This window comes from Oncorhynchus masou, unplaced genomic scaffold (assembly GCF_036934945.1).
Source record: "Oncorhynchus masou masou isolate Uvic2021 unplaced genomic scaffold, UVic_Omas_1.1 unplaced_scaffold_560, whole genome shotgun sequence".
NCBI classification, from domain to species: Eukaryota; Metazoa; Chordata; class Actinopteri; order Salmoniformes; family Salmonidae; genus Oncorhynchus; species Oncorhynchus masou.
This window is the reverse complement of record NW_027012018.1, coordinates 249,734-270,602: the sequence shown is the minus strand read 5'-3', so window position 1 is coordinate 270,602 and position 20,869 is coordinate 249,734. Positions and strand designations below refer to the sequence as shown.

At 37.0% G+C, this 20,869-nt stretch overlaps 1 protein-coding gene across 1 annotated transcript in view; it reads right to left on the bottom strand.

Annotated features, from left to right (window-relative positions):
- Positions 1-8,262: 8,262 nt before the first annotated feature.
- Positions 8,263-20,869, bottom strand: part of LOC135536126 (NLR family CARD domain-containing protein 3-like) — a 28,076-nt gene continuing 15,469 nt past the window's right edge. The window contains 10 exon segments of the mRNA XM_064962521.1: positions 8,263-9,210; positions 9,212-9,555; positions 10,016-10,062; positions 10,368-10,541; positions 11,734-11,907; positions 14,490-14,663; positions 15,479-17,270; positions 18,010-18,235; positions 18,365-18,449; positions 18,632-18,748. Of these exon segments, the coding sequence (XP_064818593.1) occupies positions 9,001-9,210; positions 9,212-9,555; positions 10,016-10,062; positions 10,368-10,541; positions 11,734-11,907; positions 14,490-14,663; positions 15,479-17,270; positions 18,010-18,235; positions 18,365-18,449; positions 18,632-18,748 (3,343 nt within the window). The 3' untranslated portion in view covers positions 8,263-9,000.

Sequence of the window (20,869 nt, the reverse complement as noted above, 5' to 3'; positions counted from 1 at the left end):
ACATAGGTATGTGTATGTATATATGTGTATATGTCTGTCTACATAGGTATGTGTATGTATATATGTGTATATGTCTGTCTATATAGGTATGTGTATGTATATATGTGTATATGTCTGTCTACATAGGTATGTGTATGTATATATGTGTATATGTCTGTCTATATAGGTATGTGTATGTATATATGTGTATATGTCTGTCTACATAGGTATGTGTATGTATATATGTGTATATGTCTGTCTATATAGGTATGTGTATGTATATATGTGTATATGTATGTCTACATAGGTATGTGTATGTATATATGTGTATATGTCTGTATACATAGGTATGTGTATGTATATATGTGTATATGTCTGTCTACATAGGTATGTGTATGTATATATGTGTATATGTCTGTCTACATAGGTATGTGTATGTATATATGTGTATATGTCTGTCTATATAGGTATGTGTATGTATATATGTGTATATGTATGTCTACATAGGTATGTGTATGTATATATGTGTATATGTCTGTCTATATAGGTATGTGTATGTATATATGTGTATATGTCTGTCTACATAGGTATGTGTATGTATATATGTGTATATGTCTGTCTATATAGGTACGTGTATGTATATATGTGTATATGTCTGTCTACATAGGTATGTGTATGTATATATGTGTATCTGTCTGTCTATATAGGTATGTGTATGTATATATGTGTATATGTCTGTCTACATAGGTATGTGTATGTATATATGTGTATCTGTCTGTCTATATAGGTATGTGTATGTATATATGTGTATATGTCTGTCTATATAGGTACGTGTATGTATATATGTGTATATGTATGTCTATATAGGTACGTGTATGTATATATGTGTATATGTCTGTTTACATAGGTATGTGTATGTATATATGTGTATATGTCTGTCTACATAGGTATGTGTATGTATATATGTGTATATGTCTGTCTATATAGGTATGTGTATGTATATATGTGTATATGTCTGTCTACATAGGTATGTGTATGTATATATGTGTATATGTCTGTCTACATAGGTATGTGTATGTATATATGTGTATATGTCTGTCTATATAGGTATGTGTATGTATATATGTGTATATGTCTGTCTACATAGGTATGTGTATGTATATATGTGTATATGTATGTCTATATAGGTACGTGTATGTATATATGTGTATATGTATGTCTATATAGGTACGTGTATGTATATATGTGTATATGTATGTCTATATAGGTATGTGTATGTATATATGTGTATATGTATGTCTATATAGGTACGTGTATGTATATATGTGTATATGTATGTCTATATAGGTACGTGTATGTATATATGTGTATATGTATGTCTACATAGGTACGTGTATGTATATATGTGTATATGTATGTCTATATAGGTACGTGTATGTATATATGTGTATATGTATGTCTATATAGGTATGTGTATGTATATATGTGTATCTGTCTGTCTATATAGGTATGTGTATGTATATATGTGTATATGTATGTCTATATAGGTACGTGTATGTATATATGTGTATATGTATGTCTATATAGGTATGTGTATGTATATATGTGTATCTGTCTGTCTATATAGGTATGTGTATGTATATATGTGTATATGTATGTCTATATAGGTACGTGTATGTATATATGTGTATATGTATGTCTATATAGGTATGTGTATGTATATATGTGTATCTGTCTGTCTATATAGGTATGTGTATGTATATATGTGTATATGTCTGTCTATATAGGTATGTGTATGTATATATGTGTATATGTCTGTCTATATAGGTATGTGTATGTATATATGTGTATATGTCTGTCTATATAGGTATGTGTATGTATATATGTGTATATGTATGTCTATATAGGTATGTGTATGTATATATGTGTATATGTCTGTCTATATAGGTATGTGTATGTATATATGTGTATATGTCTGTCTATATAGGTATGTGTATGTATATATGTGCATATGTATGTCTATATAGGTATGTGTATGTATATATGTGTATATGTCTGTCTATATAGGTATGTGTATATATATATGTGTATATGTCTGTCTACATAGGTATGTGTATGTATATATGTGTATATGTCTGTCTATATAGGTATGTGTATGTATATATGTGTATATGTCTGTCTATATAGGTATGTGTATATATATATGTGTATATGTCTGTCTATATAGGTATGTGTATGTATATATGTGTATATGTCTGTCTACATAGGTATGTGTATGTATATATGTGTATATGTCTGTCTACATAGGTATGTGTATATATATATATGTGTATATGTATGCATGCGTGTATGGGTATGTATATATGTGTATATGTCTGTCTATATAGGTATGTGTATGTATATATGTGTATATGTATGCATGCGTGTATGGGTATGTATATATGTGTATATGTATGCATGCGTGTATGGGTATATATATGTGCATATGTATGTTTATATAGGTATGTGTATGTATATATGTCTGTCTACATAGGTATGTGTATGTATATATGTGTATATGTCTGTCCATATAGGTATGTGTATGTATGTATGTGTATATGTATGTCTACATAGGTATGTGTATATATATATGTGTATATGTATGCATGCGTGTATGGGTATGTATATGTGTATATGTATGCATGCGTGTATGGGTATGTATATATGTGTATATGTATGCATGCGTGTATGGGTATATATATATGTGTATATGTTTGCATGCGTGTATGGGTATGTATATATGTGTATATGTATGCATGCGTGTATGGGTATGTATATATGTGTATATGTATGCATGCGTGTATGGGTATGTATATATGTGTATATGTATGCATGCGTGTATGGGTATGTATATATGTGTATATGTATGTCTATATAGGTATGTGTATATATATATATATGTGTATATGTATGCATGCGTGTATGGGTATATATATATGTGTATATGTATGTCTATATAGGTATGTGTATATATATATATGTGTATATGTATGCATGCGTGTATGGGTATGTATATATGTGTATATGTATGTCTATATAGGTATGTGTATATATATATATGTGTATATGTCTGTCTACATAGGTATGTGTATGTATATATGTGTATATGTATGCATGCGTGTATGTGTATGTATATATGTGTATATGTATGCATGTGTGTATGGGTATGTATATATGTGTATATGTATGCATGCGTGTATGGGTATGTATATATGTGTATATGTATGCATGCGTGTATGGGTATGTATATATGTGTATATGTATGCATGCGTGTATGGGTATGTATATATGTGTATATGTATGCATGCGTGTATGGGTATGTATATATGTGTATATGTATGCATGCGTGTATGGGTATGTATATATGTGTATATGTATGCATGCGTGTATGGGTATGTATATATGTGTATATGTCTGTCTATATAGGTATGTGTATATATATATATATGTGTATATGTCTGTCTACATAGGTATGTGTATGTATATATGTGTATATGTATGCATGCGTGTTTGTGTATGTATATATGTGTATATGTATGCATGTGTGTATGGGTATGTATATATGTGTATATGTATGCATGCGTGTATGGGTATGTATATATGTGTATATGTATGCATGCGTGTATGGGTATGTATATATGTGTATATGTATGCATGCGTGTATGGGTATGTATATATGTGTATATGTATGCATGCGTGTATGGGTATGTATATATGTGTATATGTATGTCTATATAGGTATGTGTATGTATATATGTGTATCTGTCTGTCTATATAGGTATGTGTATGTATATATGTGTATATGTATGTCTATATAGGTACGTGTATGTATATATGTGTATATGTATGTCTATATAGGTATGTGTATGTATATATGTGTATCTGTCTGTCTATATAGGTATGTGTATGTATATATGTGTATATGTATGTCTATATAGGTACGTGTATGTATATATGTGTATATGTATGTCTATATAGGTATGTGTATGTATATATGTGTATCTGTCTGTCTATATAGGTATGTGTATGTATATATGTGTATATGTCTGTCTATATAGGTATGTGTATGTATATATGTGTATATGTCTGTCTATATAGGTATGTGTATGTATATATGTGTATATGTCTGTCTATATAGGTATGTGTATGTATATATGTGTATATGTATGTCTATATAGGTATGTGTATGTATATATGTGTATATGTCTGTCTATATAGGTATGTGTATGTATATATGTGTATATGTCTGTCTATATAGGTATGTGTATGTATATATGTGCATATGTATGTCTATATAGGTATGTGTATGTATATATGTGTATATGTCTGTCTATATAGGTATGTGTATATATATATGTGTATATGTCTGTCTACATAGGTATGTGTATGTATATATGTGTATATGTCTGTCTATATAGGTATGTGTATGTATATATGTGTATATGTCTGTCTATATAGGTATGTGTATATATATATGTGTATATGTCTGTCTATATAGGTATGTGTATGTATATATGTGTATATGTCTGTCTACATAGGTATGTGTATGTATATATGTGTATATGTCTGTCTACATAGGTATGTGTATATATATATATGTGTATATGTATGCATGCGTGTATGGGTATGTATATATGTGTATATGTCTGTCTATATAGGTATGTGTATGTATATATGTGTATATGTATGCATGCGTGTATGGGTATGTATATATGTGTATATGTATGCATGCGTGTATGGGTATATATATGTGCATATGTATGTTTATATAGGTATGTGTATGTATATATGTCTGTCTACATAGGTATGTGTATGTATATATGTGTATATGTCTGTCCATATAGGTATGTGTATGTATGTATGTGTATATGTATGTCTACATAGGTATGTGTATATATATATGTGTATATGTATGCATGCGTGTATGGGTATGTATATATGTGTATATGTATGCATGCGTGTATGGGTATGTATATATGTGTATATGTATGCATGCGTGTATGGGTATATATATATGTGTATATGTTTGCATGCGTGTATGGGTATGTATATATGTGTATATGTATGCATGCGTGTATGGGTATGTATATATGTGTATATGTATGCATGCGTGTATGGGTATGTATATATGTGTATATGTATGCATGCGTGTATGGGTATGTATATATGTGTATATGTATGTCTATATAGGTATGTGTATATATATATATATATGTGTATATGTATGCATGCGTGTATGGGTATATATATATGTGTATATGTATGTCTATATAGGTATGTGTATATATATATATGTGTATATGTATGCATGCGTGTATGGGTATGTATATATGTGTATATGTATGTCTATATAGGTATGTGTATATATATATATGTGTATATGTCTGTCTACATAGGTATGTGTATGTATATATGTGTATATGTATGCATGCGTGTATGTGTATGTATATATGTGTATATGTATGCATGTGTGTATGGGTATGTATATATGTGTATATGTATGCATGCGTGTATGGGTATGTATATATGTGTATATGTATGCATGCGTGTATGGGTATGTATATATGTGTATATGTATGCATGCGTGTATGGGTATGTATATATGTGTATATGTATGCATGCGTGTATGGGTATGTATATATGTGTATATGTATGCATGCGTGTATGGGTATGTATATATGTGTATATGTATGCATGCGTGTATGGGTATGTATATATGTGTATATGTATGCATGCGTGTATGGGTATGTATATATGTGTATATGTCTGTCTATATAGGTATGTGTATATATATATATATGTGTATATGTCTGTCTACATAGGTATGTGTATGTATATATGTGTATATGTATGCATGCGTGTTTGTGTATGTATATATGTGTATATGTATGCATGTGTGTATGGGTATGTATATATGTGTATATGTATGCATGCGTGTATGGGTATGTATATATGTGTATATGTATGCATGCGTGTATGGGTATGTATATATGTGTATATGTATGCATGCGTGTATGGGTATGTATATATGTGTATATGTATGCATGCGTGTATGGGTATGTATATATGTGTATATGTATGCATGCGTGTATGGGTATGTATATATGTGTATATGTATGCATGCGTGTATGGGTATGTATATATGTGTATATGTATGCATGCGTGTATGGGTATGTATATATGTGTATATGTATGCATGCGTGTATGGGTATGTATATATGTGTATATGTATGCATGCGTGTATGGGTATGTATATATGTGTATATGTATGCATGCGTGTATGGGTATGTATATATGTGTATATGTCTGTCTATATAGGTATGTGTATATATATATATATGTGTATATGTCTGTCTACATAGGTATGTGTATGTATATATGTGTATATGTATGCATGCGTGTATGTGTATGTATATATGTGTATATGTATGCATGTGTGTATGGGTATGTATATACGTGTATATGTATGCATGCGTGTATGGGTATGTATATATGTGTATATGTATGCATGCGTGTATGGGTATGTATATATGTGTATATGTATGCATGCGTATATGGGTATGTATATATGTGTATATGTATGCATGCGTGTATGGGTATGTATATATGTGTATATGTATGCATGCGTGTATGGGTATGTATATATGTGTATATGTATGCATGCGTGTATGGGTATGTATATATGTGTATATGTATGCATGCGTGTATGGGTATGTATATATGTGTATATGTATGCATGCGTGTATGGGTATGTATATATGTGTATATGTATGCATGCGTGTATGGGTATGTATATATGTGTATATGTATGCATGCGTGTATGGGTATGTATATATGTGTATATGTATGCATGCGTGTATGGGTATGTATATATGTGTATATGTATGCATGCGTGTATGGGTATGTATATATGTGTATATGTATGCATGCGTGTATGGGTATGTATATATGTGTATATGTATGCATGCGTGTATGGGTATGTATATATGTGTATATGTCTGTCTATATAGGTATGTGTATATTTATATATATGTGTATATGTCTGTCTACATAGGTATGTGTATGTATATATGTGTATATGTATGCATGCGTGTATGTGTATGTATATATGTGTATATGTATGCATGTGTGTATGGGTATGTATATATGTGTATATGTATGCATGCGTGTATGGGTATGTATATATGTGTATATGTATGCATGCGTGTATGGGTATGTATATATGTGTATATGTATGCATGCGTGTATGGGTATGTATATATGTGTATATGTATGCATGCGTGTATGGGTATGTATATATGTGTATATGTATGCATGCGTGTATGGGTATGTATATATGTGTATATGTATGCATGCGTGTATGGGTATGTATATATGTGTATATGTATGCATGCGTGTATGGGTATGTATATATGTGTATATGTATGCATGCGTGTATGGGTGTATATGTATGCATATGTGTATATGTATGCATGCGTGTATGGGTATGTATATATGTGTATATGTCTGCATGCGTGTAGTATGTGTATATATATATATGTGTATATGTCTGTCTACATAGGTATGTGTATGTATATATGTTCATATGTATGTCTATATAGGTATGTGTATGTATATATGTGTATATGTCTGTCTATATAGATATGTGTATATGTATGCATGCGTGTATGGGTATGTATATATGTGTATATGTCTGTCTACATAGGTATGTGTATATATATATATATGTGTATATGTCTGTCTACATAGGTATGTGTATGTATATATGTTCATATGTATGTCTATATAGGTATGTGTATGTATATATGTGTATATGTCTGTCTATATAGATATGTGTATATGTATGCATGCGTGTATGGGTATGTATATATGTGTATATGTCTGTCTACATAGGTATGTGTATATATATATATATATGTATATGTCTGTCTACATAGGTATGTGTATGTATATATGTTCATATGTATGTCTATATAGGTATGTGTATGTATATATGTGTATATGTCTGTCTATATAGATATGTGTATATGTATGCATGCGTGTATGGGTATGTATATATGTGTATATGTCTGTCTATATAGATATGTGTATATGTATGCATACGTGTATGGGTATGTATATATGTGTATATGTATGCATGCGTGTATGGGTATGTATATATGTGTATATGTATGCATGCGTGTATGGGTATGTATATTTACCCCAAAGATATATGGGGGATTGGAAATGATGCAGACAATTACATTGATGGAAGCAACATTCTTTCCACAATATTATGCTGATCTACACCTTTAAAAAAAACGTTTAAACAGAACAAAAAGTCACAGGTATAAGGAAACTACAGCGTCTGACACAATCAACAAATGACTGTTTTTAGATCTTGTCTTGTCATTAATATATATATATATATATTATGCAGTTCATCCTTTACAACTGTTCATGCACTGGTGCTTTAGTTCAGGAATACAGCAAATCATTTCACCTGGCTGGTTATATTATTATTATCTTATTGTTATGGTTTTTTGTTTCAGTGTGAAGCTGGAACTGAACTTTATTCATTACTATAACACTATTACAAATCTAATCTACAAATATTCAGAAGAACAGGACACTATAATAGGACAGTTTCACAAGGTTAGTCACATACTCAGTTATGGGCACATTCAATTAACATTTTCACTTACAGTGTGTGTGTGTGTGTGTGTGTGTGTGTGTGTGTGTGTGTGTGTGTGTGTGTGTGTGTGTGTGTGTGTGTGTGTGTGTGTGTGTGTGTGTGTGTGTCCAGTTTGTCCAGTTTGTCCAGTGTGTGTTATTGTGTGTCCAGTGTGCGAGTGTGTGTGTCCATTGACACAGAGTTACCATGGTTATTATTTCCAGGAATAAACTGGTCCAAATTTGGTGTGTGTGTTACTCCATGCATTTAAATTGTATTTACATGATCATATTGTGATCAAACATAAAACACATGATTAGAGTGAAACATCATGTCTTTTTTGGCCCCATGAACACCTGACACAGCGACACTGAGGAGTCAACATCATTAACCTTAAACCCTGGATAGAGGGGCTCAGTGAATGGGGTGTAGAATGTGTACAGGTGGGTCAGTGTGGCAGAGGAGACTCTGTAGAAGGACAGAGTGCCGGCAGGCCAGTCCAGATACACTCCTACTCTGTGGGAGCTGGAGGGGGACGGCTATGGTAGTGGGATTATTATTGTGCCTGGCAGTGTAACTGTTGTCAGAGCAGAACAGACTCCAGGACTTGTCATTGGATCCAATAACACAGTCATTACCCTCTCCTCTCCTGCTGATTCCTTTATATGTCACTCCAATGTCAGCCAATCCCCCACTCCTCTCTACCTCCCAGTAACAGCGCCCAGTCAGACTGTCTCTACACAGCACTTGCTGCCAGACCTCAAATCTCTCTGGGTGATCAGGATACGGTTGTGTCTCTCTGCTACGTGTCACCTTTCTGTTATCCTCAGTCAGAGGGAGGAGTCTGTGTGCTGTGTTTGGGTCCAGTGTGAGATCACAGGCATCTGATGGATGAAACCAGACACAATATTAGAAATCATCATCATTCACATTAGAATGTTAACTCACCTTTCACTAATTCATTTAACGTAGATGTTTCTAGGTATCAAAAGGAGAAGTTAAGGTAACTTGAGACTTTTGATTGATCAACTGTTATACTGTATGGTAATATAAAACACACTTATTCCCATTAATTACACACACACACACACACACACACACACACACACACACACACACACACACACACACACACACACACACACACACATGTCTAGCGTTACACGAACACACCACACACATACACAGACACACACATTGTCAAAGCAACTCTTTCTAAACTTTAGTGTCCCTGATTTCTGCTTCTGTAGAACTACAACTTATATTTAATACGACCAAGTAATGATGGTGGTCTTTGACTTTGACTTATTCTTAGTCATATTCTTCACAGAAGTCAACACTCACATTTTCTAAGTCCAGGTTTCATTCTGTTCTCTCCACCATGTTCCACACTGTAGCGGAAAGCAGAAGAACAGACAGTCAATAACTGATACACGTGAACGCAAAGCACACACACACACACACACACACACACACACACACACACACACACACACACACACACACACACACACACACACACACACACACACACACACACACACACACACACACACACACACACACACACACACACACACACACACACACACACACACTCACAACTATGCCAAAGTGGTGGTAATAATGTTTGTCTTAACTAGCCTGATAACTCAAACATGTCTGATATGAACATTGACATAAACCCTCTACACACTTGAGTTTCTCCAGTCTGCAGTGTGGATCCTCCAGTCCAGCAGAGAGCAGTCTGACTCCTGAGTCTCCTGGGTGATTGTAGCTCAGGTCCAGCTCTCTCAGGTGTGAGGGGTTTGATTTCAGAGCTGAGACCAGAGAAGCACAGCCTTCCTCTGTGACTAGACAGCCTGACAGCCTGCAAATCAAATCATATTAAAATCACAGTGCTATTCTTTGGTGGTGAAAATAGTGGCAGTAAATTTCTTCAACATAATAAGAAATATCAGAGTCCAGATGGCTTAATTAATTAATGTATCATTTTTAGAAATTACAAAATGATCAAAGCATGTTTTGTAGAGAGAAAAATATAAAGTCCAAATATTTCAGTAGACTGACCAGACCAGTTTAAAAACAGCATCAGTCAAAAGACAGACAGTGAGGAGTCAGATTTAGATTGTACTGAGTATACAGTCCACACCATATCTAGTTTGACAGTGAGGTATCAGATTTAGATTGTACTGAGTGTACAGTCCACATCATATATATATTGACAGTGAAGATAACATTTTATATGTGGCTTTATACTCCGGCATTTTGGATTTGAGATCAAATGTTTTATTTGAAGTGACAGTATATAATGTCCTATTAATTTATATAATGTCACCTTTAATTTGAGGGCATTCTTTTATATATGTCTGTTTCACGTTTAGAAAACTAAAAGCAATTCATGTATCGAGTCCCCCTATCTGAAGAGGTCATAAGTATTCTGACCAATTCACTTATAGTCTATTAAAATAGTCAAAAGATTTGTATTTGGTCTGATATTCTGTCACAACAATGACCACAACAAGCTTGTGACTGCCATGATTAAGAAAGATCATGAATGAATCATTAATAATAAAGAGTGAGAGAGTTACAGAGGCAACAACCAAACATACTAACCTCTCACCATTAACCTCTAATTAAAGGTGACGTTCTGTACATTCACCTAATATTAAACTGTTTTCTCAAATCCAAAATACTGGAGTATAGCAGCAAATTTAAACCTGTAAGCTTCACTGTCCAAACATGTGATGTGGACTCTGTGTCTGGTAAACACATGTGATGTGGACTATGTGTCTGGTAAACACATGTGATGTGGACTATGTGTGTCTGTATGATGTGGACTATGTGTGTCTGTATGATGTGGACTATGTGTCTGGTAAACACATGTGATGTGGACTATGTGCCTGGTAAACACATGTGATGTGGACTATGTGTCTGGTAAACATATATGATGTGGACTATGTGTCTGGTAAACACATGTGATGTGGACTATGTGTTCCTGGTAAACACATGTGGATCTGGTGAACAGTTATCACTTGTTGACCAACTACAGGAATACTGACCTCAGAGTCTCCAGTTTACAGTGGGGATTCCCCAGTCCAGTAGAGAGCAGCTTCACTCCTGAATCCTTCAGGTCATTGTTACTCAGATCCAGCTCTCTCAGGTGTGAGGGGTTTGAGATGAGAGCTGAGGCCAGAGAAGCACAGCCTTTGTCCGTGACTCCACAGCCTGACAGCCTGCAAAGAGTCAAATCATATTAAAATCACACTGATATTCTTTGGTGGTGAAAATAGTGTCAAGAAATTTCTTCAACATAATAAGATATATCAGAGTCCAGATGGCTTTCATATCTATTCATAAATGAATGTATCATTTTTAGAAATTACAAAATGATCAAAGTATGGCTTGTAGAGAGAAAAATCTGAAGTCCAAATATTTGAGTAGACTGACCAGACCAGTTTAAAAACAGCATCAGTCAAAAGACAGACAGTGAGGTGTCAGATTTAGATTGTACTGAGTATACAGTCCACACCATATATATATTGACAGTGTAATATATATATATATATATATATATTGACAGTCAAATGTGTTATTTAAAGTGGCAGTATTTATTTTTATTGTATCTTTATTTATCTAGGCAAGTCAGTTAAGCACAAATTCTTATTTTCAATGATGGCCTAGGAACAGTGGGTTAACTGCCTGTTCAGGGGCAGAACGACAGATTTGTACCTTGTCAGCTCGGGGATTTGAACTTGCAACCTTCCGGTTACTAGTCAAGCGTTAATGTCCTATTTATTTATATAACGTCACACAGTGGTGGGCCGTCAGGGCCAGCAAGACCTTCTCTGCTGGCCTAAACATCATCAGAATATATATATTTTTTTAAATATATTTTCCCACAAATATGTATTAAATTATTCCCCAGAGTAAGAGTTACACTCTTCATTTCATAGCGTTCCTCTTGGTTGCACTGCTTCCAGCCCCAGGTTGAGACTTGGAGGGCTGGTCTTTATGTTAGATATTTTATCCAATGATATTCAGCCATCATGTGTTGCCAGGGGTCTAAAATCTGCCCTCAGGCCTTCAGAATCAACAGTGCGGGCGCTTGTAGCTTAAAGTGAATGGAAATTAAAATTTAGTGTCAACCAATCAGCTTTAGAGTTGGCTATTGTACGCCTGCTGGCTGGCTCCAGTGTTACACAGGAGCCAGCTAGCAGGCGTAGTGCCTGCACGTCTTTTGATTGGATTACCAATATTGAGAGGCAGGTCCTATATGGGCAGGTCTCAGAACTAGGAAACTGAAATTGATAAACTAATTAATTTGCGTACTACTAAGCTGTTTTTTCAACCCACAATGGCAGAAGGAGAAGATATCGATTTGGTTGAGGATATAATTATAACGCCATTCTCAAGACAAACTTTTCAAGAAAAGTTAGACATTGTCAGGAGAGGTAGACGCCGACGCTACAAAGCCGACGCTACAAAGACAGGCTCTGAGAAGCACTGCAAACTGTACTGCTGGGAATGTCTATTATTTGCAAGTGATCGATTTGGTGTTTGGAGCCACACTGGCTTTGCAAACCTGAGTTGTCTAACCAAGGCAGCAACGAGACACCAAAGTACGGCTGGGCACTTACAAACAATGGTGCTTTTGAAAACTTTTGGGGACACCCGAGTGGATCTACAGCTCAACGAACAAGCGCGCAGGGCAACGAAGCTGCACAATGAAAATGTATTGTACTCTTCCCCTGCAATTCTCTGAATAAAAATGTACATTTCAAGGTGACGCAACGCCTGGTTATACTGCGTTTCTGTCTAAATGTATAGTGTCTAGAGCCATGGCATCATAATGATAGTAATAAGAGGTGGATTAATTTGGGTGGGACTGTGTAGGACTTCACTGAAGGCCCGGGCCCCAGAACCACGGCACGCTACTGATGTCACCTTTAATTTGAGGGCATTCTTTTATACATGTCTGTTTCACGTTTAGAAAACTAAAAGCAATTCATGTATCGAGTCCCCCTATCTGAAGAGGTCATAAGTATTCTGACCAATTCACTTATAGTCTATTAAAATAGTCAAAAGATTTGTATTTGGTCTGATATTCTGTCGCAACAATGACTACAACAAGCTTGTGACTGCCATGATTAAGAAAGATCATGACTGAATCATTAATAATAAAGAGTGAGAGAGTTACAGAGGCAACAACCAAACATACTAACCTCTCACCATTAACCTCTAATTAAAAGGTGACGTTCTGTACTGTCACCTAATATTAAACTGTTTTCTCAAATCCAAAATACTGGAGTATAGCAGCAAATTTAAACCTGTAAGCTTCACTGTCCAAACACATATGATGTGGACTATGTGTGTCTGTGTGATGTGGACTATGTGCCTGGTAAACACATGTGATGTGGACTATGTGCCTGGTAAACACATGTGATGTGGACTATGTGTCTGGTAAACACATGTGATGTGGACTATGTGCCTGGTAAACACATGTGATGTGGACTATGTGCCTGGTAAACACATGTGATGTGGACTATGTGCCTGGTAAACACATGTGATGTGGACTATGTGCCTGGTAAACACGTGATGTGGACTATGTGCCTGGTAAACACATATGATGTGGACTATGTGTGTCTGTATGATGTGGACTATGTGTCTGGTAAACACATATGATGTGGACTATGTGTGTCTGTATGATGTGGACTATGTGTATGGTAAACACATGTGATGTGGACTATGTGTCTGGTAAACATATGTAGATCTGGTGAACAGTTATCACTTGTTGACCAACTACAGGAACACTGACCTCAGAGTCTCCAGTTTACAGTGGGGATTCCCCAGTCCAGCAGAGAGCAGCTTCACTCCTGAATCCTTCAGGTCATTGTTACTCAGATCCAGCTCTCTCAGGTGTGAGGGGTTTGACTTCAGAGCTGAGACCAGAGAAGCACAGCCTTTGTCCGTGACTCCACAGCCCGACAGTCTGACAGAGAGATCATCATGATTTCACAAACACACTGTTCATTTAACACCAGCAGTGTAGAAGGACAATGGCATATGCATTTGGTTTATTCTCTCAAAAAACATATAGATTCATCTTTAATCTCCTAGAAATATATGGTCACGTTGTTGTAATATTTGTGTTGTGGAGAAATGACCAGGCAGGAGACGGGAGTACAGTTAGTTTTCGTTTAGTCAAAACCCCTGGCGCTCTACAGTTCCCTCATGCTCTACAGTTCCCTCGTGCTCTACAGTTACCTCGCGCTCTCTTGCTCTACAGTTCCCTCGCGCTCTACAGTTCCCTCGCGCTCTACAGTTCCCTCGCGCTCTACAGTTCCCTCGCGCTCTACAGTTCCCTCACGCTCTACAGTTACCTCGGGCTCTACAGTTCCCTCGTGCTCTACAGTTACCTCGCGCTCTACAGTTACCTCGCGCTCTACAGTTCCCTCGCGCTCTACAGTTCCCTCGCGCTCTACAGTTCCCTCGCGCTCTACAGTTCCCTCGCGCTCTACAGTTCCCTCGTGCTCTACAGTTCCCTCGTGCTCTACAGTTCCCGGCACCCTGGGCGCATGTGCATTTCCTATTAGGTGTAGTAACGTAACACTGCCATAATGCATTACAGCTTAGTAACAGCACAGTAACTAATATAAACAGATGTAGATCCCAGATACTACAATTGTTATACTAATGTGAACAGCAATGCACTGAGTATATCTGTTTTTCAACAATTCATATTTTTCTCTAAAGTGAATATTTCTTCCTGATGATTAGCACTTAAATGTATTTGTATTTACTCACAGAGCAGCTCTGGAGGCTTTGACCACTGGCAGCAGCCTCAGAAGACCTTCCTCTGATCTGGAGTATTTCTTCAGGTCAAACACATCCAGCTCCTTTTCTGAAGTCAGCAACACAAAGACCAGAGCTGACCACTGTGCAGGTGAGAGTTCATCACTGGAGACACTTCCTGATCTCAGGTAGCTTTGGATCTCCTCCACTAGAGAATGGTCATTCAGTTCATTCAGACAGTGGAACAGATTGATGCATCTCTCTGGAGAAGGATTCTCCCTGATCTTCTCCTTGATGTACTTGACTGTTTCTTCATGACTCTGTGAGCTGCTTCTTGTCATTGTCAGTAGACCTCGTAAGTGCTTCTGATTGGACTCCAGTGAGAGGCCCAGGAGGAAGCGGAGGAAAAGGTCCAGGTTTCCTGTCTCACTTTGTAAGGCTTCATCCACAGCACTCTTGTAGAAAGTAACTCCAGGCTTGTTTCTGAACAGCGCAAAAAGGTTCCTGGATGTTGATTGAGGTTTGGTCATAAGATTCTCATTGTTGTTGCTGAATGAAAGGAACACATATACAGCCGCCAGAAACTCCTGAATGCTCAGATGCACGAAGCAGTACACCTTGTCCTGGTACAGACCACATTCCTCTTTAAAGAGCTGTGTGCACAATCCTGAGTACAATGAGGCTTCATTAACATCAATGCCAGACTCTTTCAGGTCTTCTTCATAGAAAATCAGATTGCCGTTCACAAGCTGTTGAAAAGCCAGTTTTCCCAGTGACAGAATGCTCTCTTTATTCCAGTCGGGACCTGTCTCTTCTTTCCCAAGATACTTTTCATTCTGATGTTTGGTATGAAACACCACAAGGTGTGTGTACATCTCAGTCAGAGTCTTTGGCACCTCTTCTCTCTTATGTTTCAGTATGTCTTCAAGGACTGTTGCAGAAATCCAACAGAAGACTGGAATGTGGCACATGATGTGGAGGCTCCTTGATGTCTTTATGTGTGAGATGATTCTGCTGGCCAGGTCCTCATCACTGAATCTCTTCCTGAAGTACTCCTCCTTCTGTGGGTCATTGAACCCTCGTACCTCTGTCACCTGGTCAACACACTCTGAAGGAATCTTATTGGCTGCTGCAGGTCGGGTAGTTATCCAGAGGAGAGCAGAGGGAAGCAGATTTCCCTTGATGAGATTTGTCAGCAAAACATCCACTGAGGTTGACTCTGTGACGTCACAACAGATCTTGTTCTTCTGGAAGTCTAGGGGCAATCGGCACTCATCCAGACCATCAAAGATGAACAGAACTTTGTACTTGTCATAGTTGGAAATTCGTGATTCTTTGGTTTCCATTGAGAAGTGATTGAGAAGTTCAATCAAAGTGTGTTTTTCCCCTTTCATCAAATTCAGCTCCCGAAAAGGGAATGAAAATACAAATTGGACATCCTGATTTGCTTTTCCTTCAGCCCAGTCCAGAATGAACTTCTGCACAGAGACTGTTTTTCCAATGCCAGCGACTCCCTTTGTCAGCACAGTTCTGATAAGTTTGTCTTGTCCAGTTAAGGGTTTGAAGATGTCGTTACATTTGATTGCAGTCTCTGGTCTTGCTTGTTTCCTGGTTGTTGTCTCAATCTGTCTCAGCTCATGTTCATTATTGACCTCTCCTGTTCCACCCTCTGTGATGTAGAGCTCTGTGTAGATCTTATTGAGAAGTGTTGCGTTTCCTTGTTTAGCGATCCCCTCAAATACACATTGAAACTTCTTCTTTAGATTAGATTTGAGTTCACGTTGGCAAATCACAGCAAGTTCATCTGAATGAAGAAATAACACAGATGATATTAATATTACATCTGTTTTAATGCATACAGTGTTGTTGGACTGTTATAAAGTTCTACATTATAATCATGTTGTTTTCCCTTAAACGCCCGTATAAATGTGTACATGATTTCATAATGCATTACACACTAGAGTGACTGATTATATTATTATTATTATTATTATTTTTGATGGTATCATTAATGTTGTGTAACGTCTTCCTTCCTTCCTCTTCTGAGGAGGAGTAGCAAGGATCGGACCAATACGCAGCGTGGTAAGTGTTCATCTTGGTTTTTAATAAGAACACTGAACAAAACAATAAACGACAACGTGAAAAAAAAAACCTAAACAGTTCCGTGTGGAAACAAACAATGGCACGGAAAATAAACACCCACGAAACACAAAAGGAAAGGTATGATTCTCAATCAGAGACAACTAACGACACCTGCCTCTGATTGAGAACCATACCAGGCCAAACACATAAATACTACATAGAAAACGGAACATAGACAACGCACCCAACTCACGCCCTGACCATACTAAAACAAAGACATAACAAAAGAACTAAGGTCAGAATCTCTCTCTCGCTGCTGCTGCTACTTGATGAGGTCACTAAGTGTTGTATTAAGGCATCTACAATATCATTGAATTCAAAGCTATTTTAGCTGTACTTGAGCTACAACTTTTAAATGTTTGTTATAAAACAGCATTCAACATGAGGCAGACAGCTCTTACTTTTCTCCAGTGTGTCAGCAAGCTCCTTCTGGTTCATTTTCCTCAGGACGTGCAGTGTGATCTTCAGAGCCCCCTCTCTGGCACTGCTCTCATGCTTCTCATCTTCAGCATCCACTTCCTTATCCTGCTTATGTCTCTCAAAGCCTTCTGGGAGTTCTGGACGAAGAATCTTCTTGAACATCTTCAGCTCGTTCTTTACAAATGTCATAATATTATCTTCAAGCAACTGAAATAAATAAAGTAAATAATATAAGCAAGAGAAGAAACACTTTCTCATCAACACATTAATGAATGATTGACAGATCAACCTTACTTGAGGTAAACAAAAACAAATGTACATAACAGGACAACATACACTGAATATAGAGGCCAGGTCTGTTTGAAGACTCTGGGAAGACTGACCACTGACAATCTTTGACTCTGATCTCTCTTGTTGGTTTCTGTGGACAAAACATGATACACATGATACATGTTTAATATTGTTTTAGGACTGTGAAAATTGAAAAAAGCATTAGCCTATGGATTATGAAAACAACAAAAATAAATGGTAAAATGGGAGAGGAGAAATGACTAGAGACAGTGTTGTTTAACTCGCTGACCATGATCCTTGAGTTCTTCTTACCTTTGTTCAGTAGAAAAGTCTCCCTCTCTAAACCGTATAGGTGTACCCATAGACCGGTCACTCTTCATGGACAGACCGCTGGGCACTGGTGAGGCTGGTCTCTCCTGCTTGATTGGGCTTCAACACAACAGAGACAAATATTATGTCTCTCATCTACTCTGAGCTCAGATGGGGAAACATAAGAAAAGTTTCATTCCAAAATGCTATATCCACTTTCAGAAATGTTGGTAAATTAGCTTTTATTGTTTAAGAAATTATGAAAGAATTGGGTGTGTTTTTTAACGATCAAATTATGGCATGGGGCTGTTCAATGACAGACGTGTTTGTTTAAAATCTATCACTTGGTTTCATTTCAGAAAGACAAATAATCATGTTTTTTTATGCTAAATACTATGTATCTGCATCAGTCTCAGAGAAATCAGTAGTACTGCTAGGTTTTACACAGTAATAATATATATCTGCCTCACTCTCAGAGAAATCAGTAGTACTGCCAGGTTCTACACAGTAATAATATATATCTGCCTCTGTCAGAGTCGTGTGTATAGGTGGCAGGGAAGTCAGGCGCAGGAGAGTCAAAATGAAGTGTAAATGGAGTATTTTAATAAATGTCAATGGAACATGCTCCATAACACTAAAACGTACAGACATGAAAGACATGGGTACGAGGACCCGTCGCGCACCAACACAACAAAATAACAACACTGACAATTAAACAATCTCTGACAAAGACATGAGGGGAAACAGAGGGTTAAATACACAACAGGTAATGAATGGGATTGAAAACAGGTGTGTGGGAAGACAAGACAAAACCAATGGAAAATGAAAAATGGATCAATGATGGCTAGAAGACCGGTGACGTCGAACGCCGAGCACCGCCCGAACAAGGAGAGGCAACGACTTCGGCAGAAGTCGTGACAGCCTCAGTCTCAGAGAAATCAGTAGTACTGCCAGGTTTTACACAGTAATAATATATATCTGCCTCAGTCTCAGAGAAATCAGTAGTACTGCCAGGTTTTACACAGTAATAATATATATCTGCCTCAGTCTCAGAGAAATCAGTAGTACTGCCAGGTTTTACACAGTAATAATATATAGCTGCCTCAGTCTCAGAGAAATCAGTAGTACTGCCAGGTTTTACACAGTAATAATATATAGCTGCCTCAGTCTCAGAGAAATCAGTAGTACTGCCAGGTTTTACACAGTAATAATATATATCTGCCTCAGTCTCAGAGAAATCAGTAGTACTGCCAGGTTTTAAACAGTAATGATATATATCTGCCTCAGTCTCAGAGAGATCAGTAGTACTGCCAGGTTTTACACAGTAATAATATATATCTGCCTCACTCTCAGAGAAATCAGTAGTACTGCCAGGTTTTACACAGTAATAATATATATCTGCCTCACTCTCAGAGAAATCAGTAGTACTGCTAGGTTTTACACAGTAATAATATATATCTGCCTCACTCTCAGAGAAATCAGTAGTACTGCCAGGTTTTACACATACCAATTGGATACCATGAAATTGGGAGAATAAATATATATATATATATTTGTAAATGGCCCACATGCAGTAATTTGCTCCCCCTTGCCCTAGACGTAGCCCTAGACGTAACCCTAGACGTAACCCTAGACGTAGCCCTAGACGTAGCCCTAGACGTAACCCTATACGTAGCCCTAGACGTAGCCCTAGACGTAGCCCTAGACGTAGCCCTAGACGTAACCCTAGATGTAACCCTAGACGTAACCCTAGACGTAGCCCTAGATGTAGCCCTAGACGTAACCCTAGATGTAACCCTAGACGTAACCCTAGACGTAGCCCTAGACGTAGCCCTAGACGTAACCCTAGACGTAACCCTAGACGTAGCCCTAGACGTAGCCCTAGACGTAACCCTAGATGTAACCCTAGACGTAACCCTAGACGTAGCCCTAGACGTAGCCCTAGACGTAACCCTAGACGTGGCCCTAGACGTAGCCCTAGACGTAACCCTAGACGTAACCCTAGACGTAGCCCTAGACGTGGCCCTAGACGTGGCCCTAGACGTAACCCTAGACGTGGCCCTAGACGTGGCCCTAGACGTAGCCCTAGACGTAACCCTAGACGTAGCCCTAGACGTAGCCCTAGACGTAGCCCTAGACGTAGCCCTAGACGTAGCCCTAGACGTAACCCTAGACGCAGCCCTAGACGTAGCCCTAGACGTAACCCTAGACGTAGCCCTAGACGTAGCCCTAGACGTAACC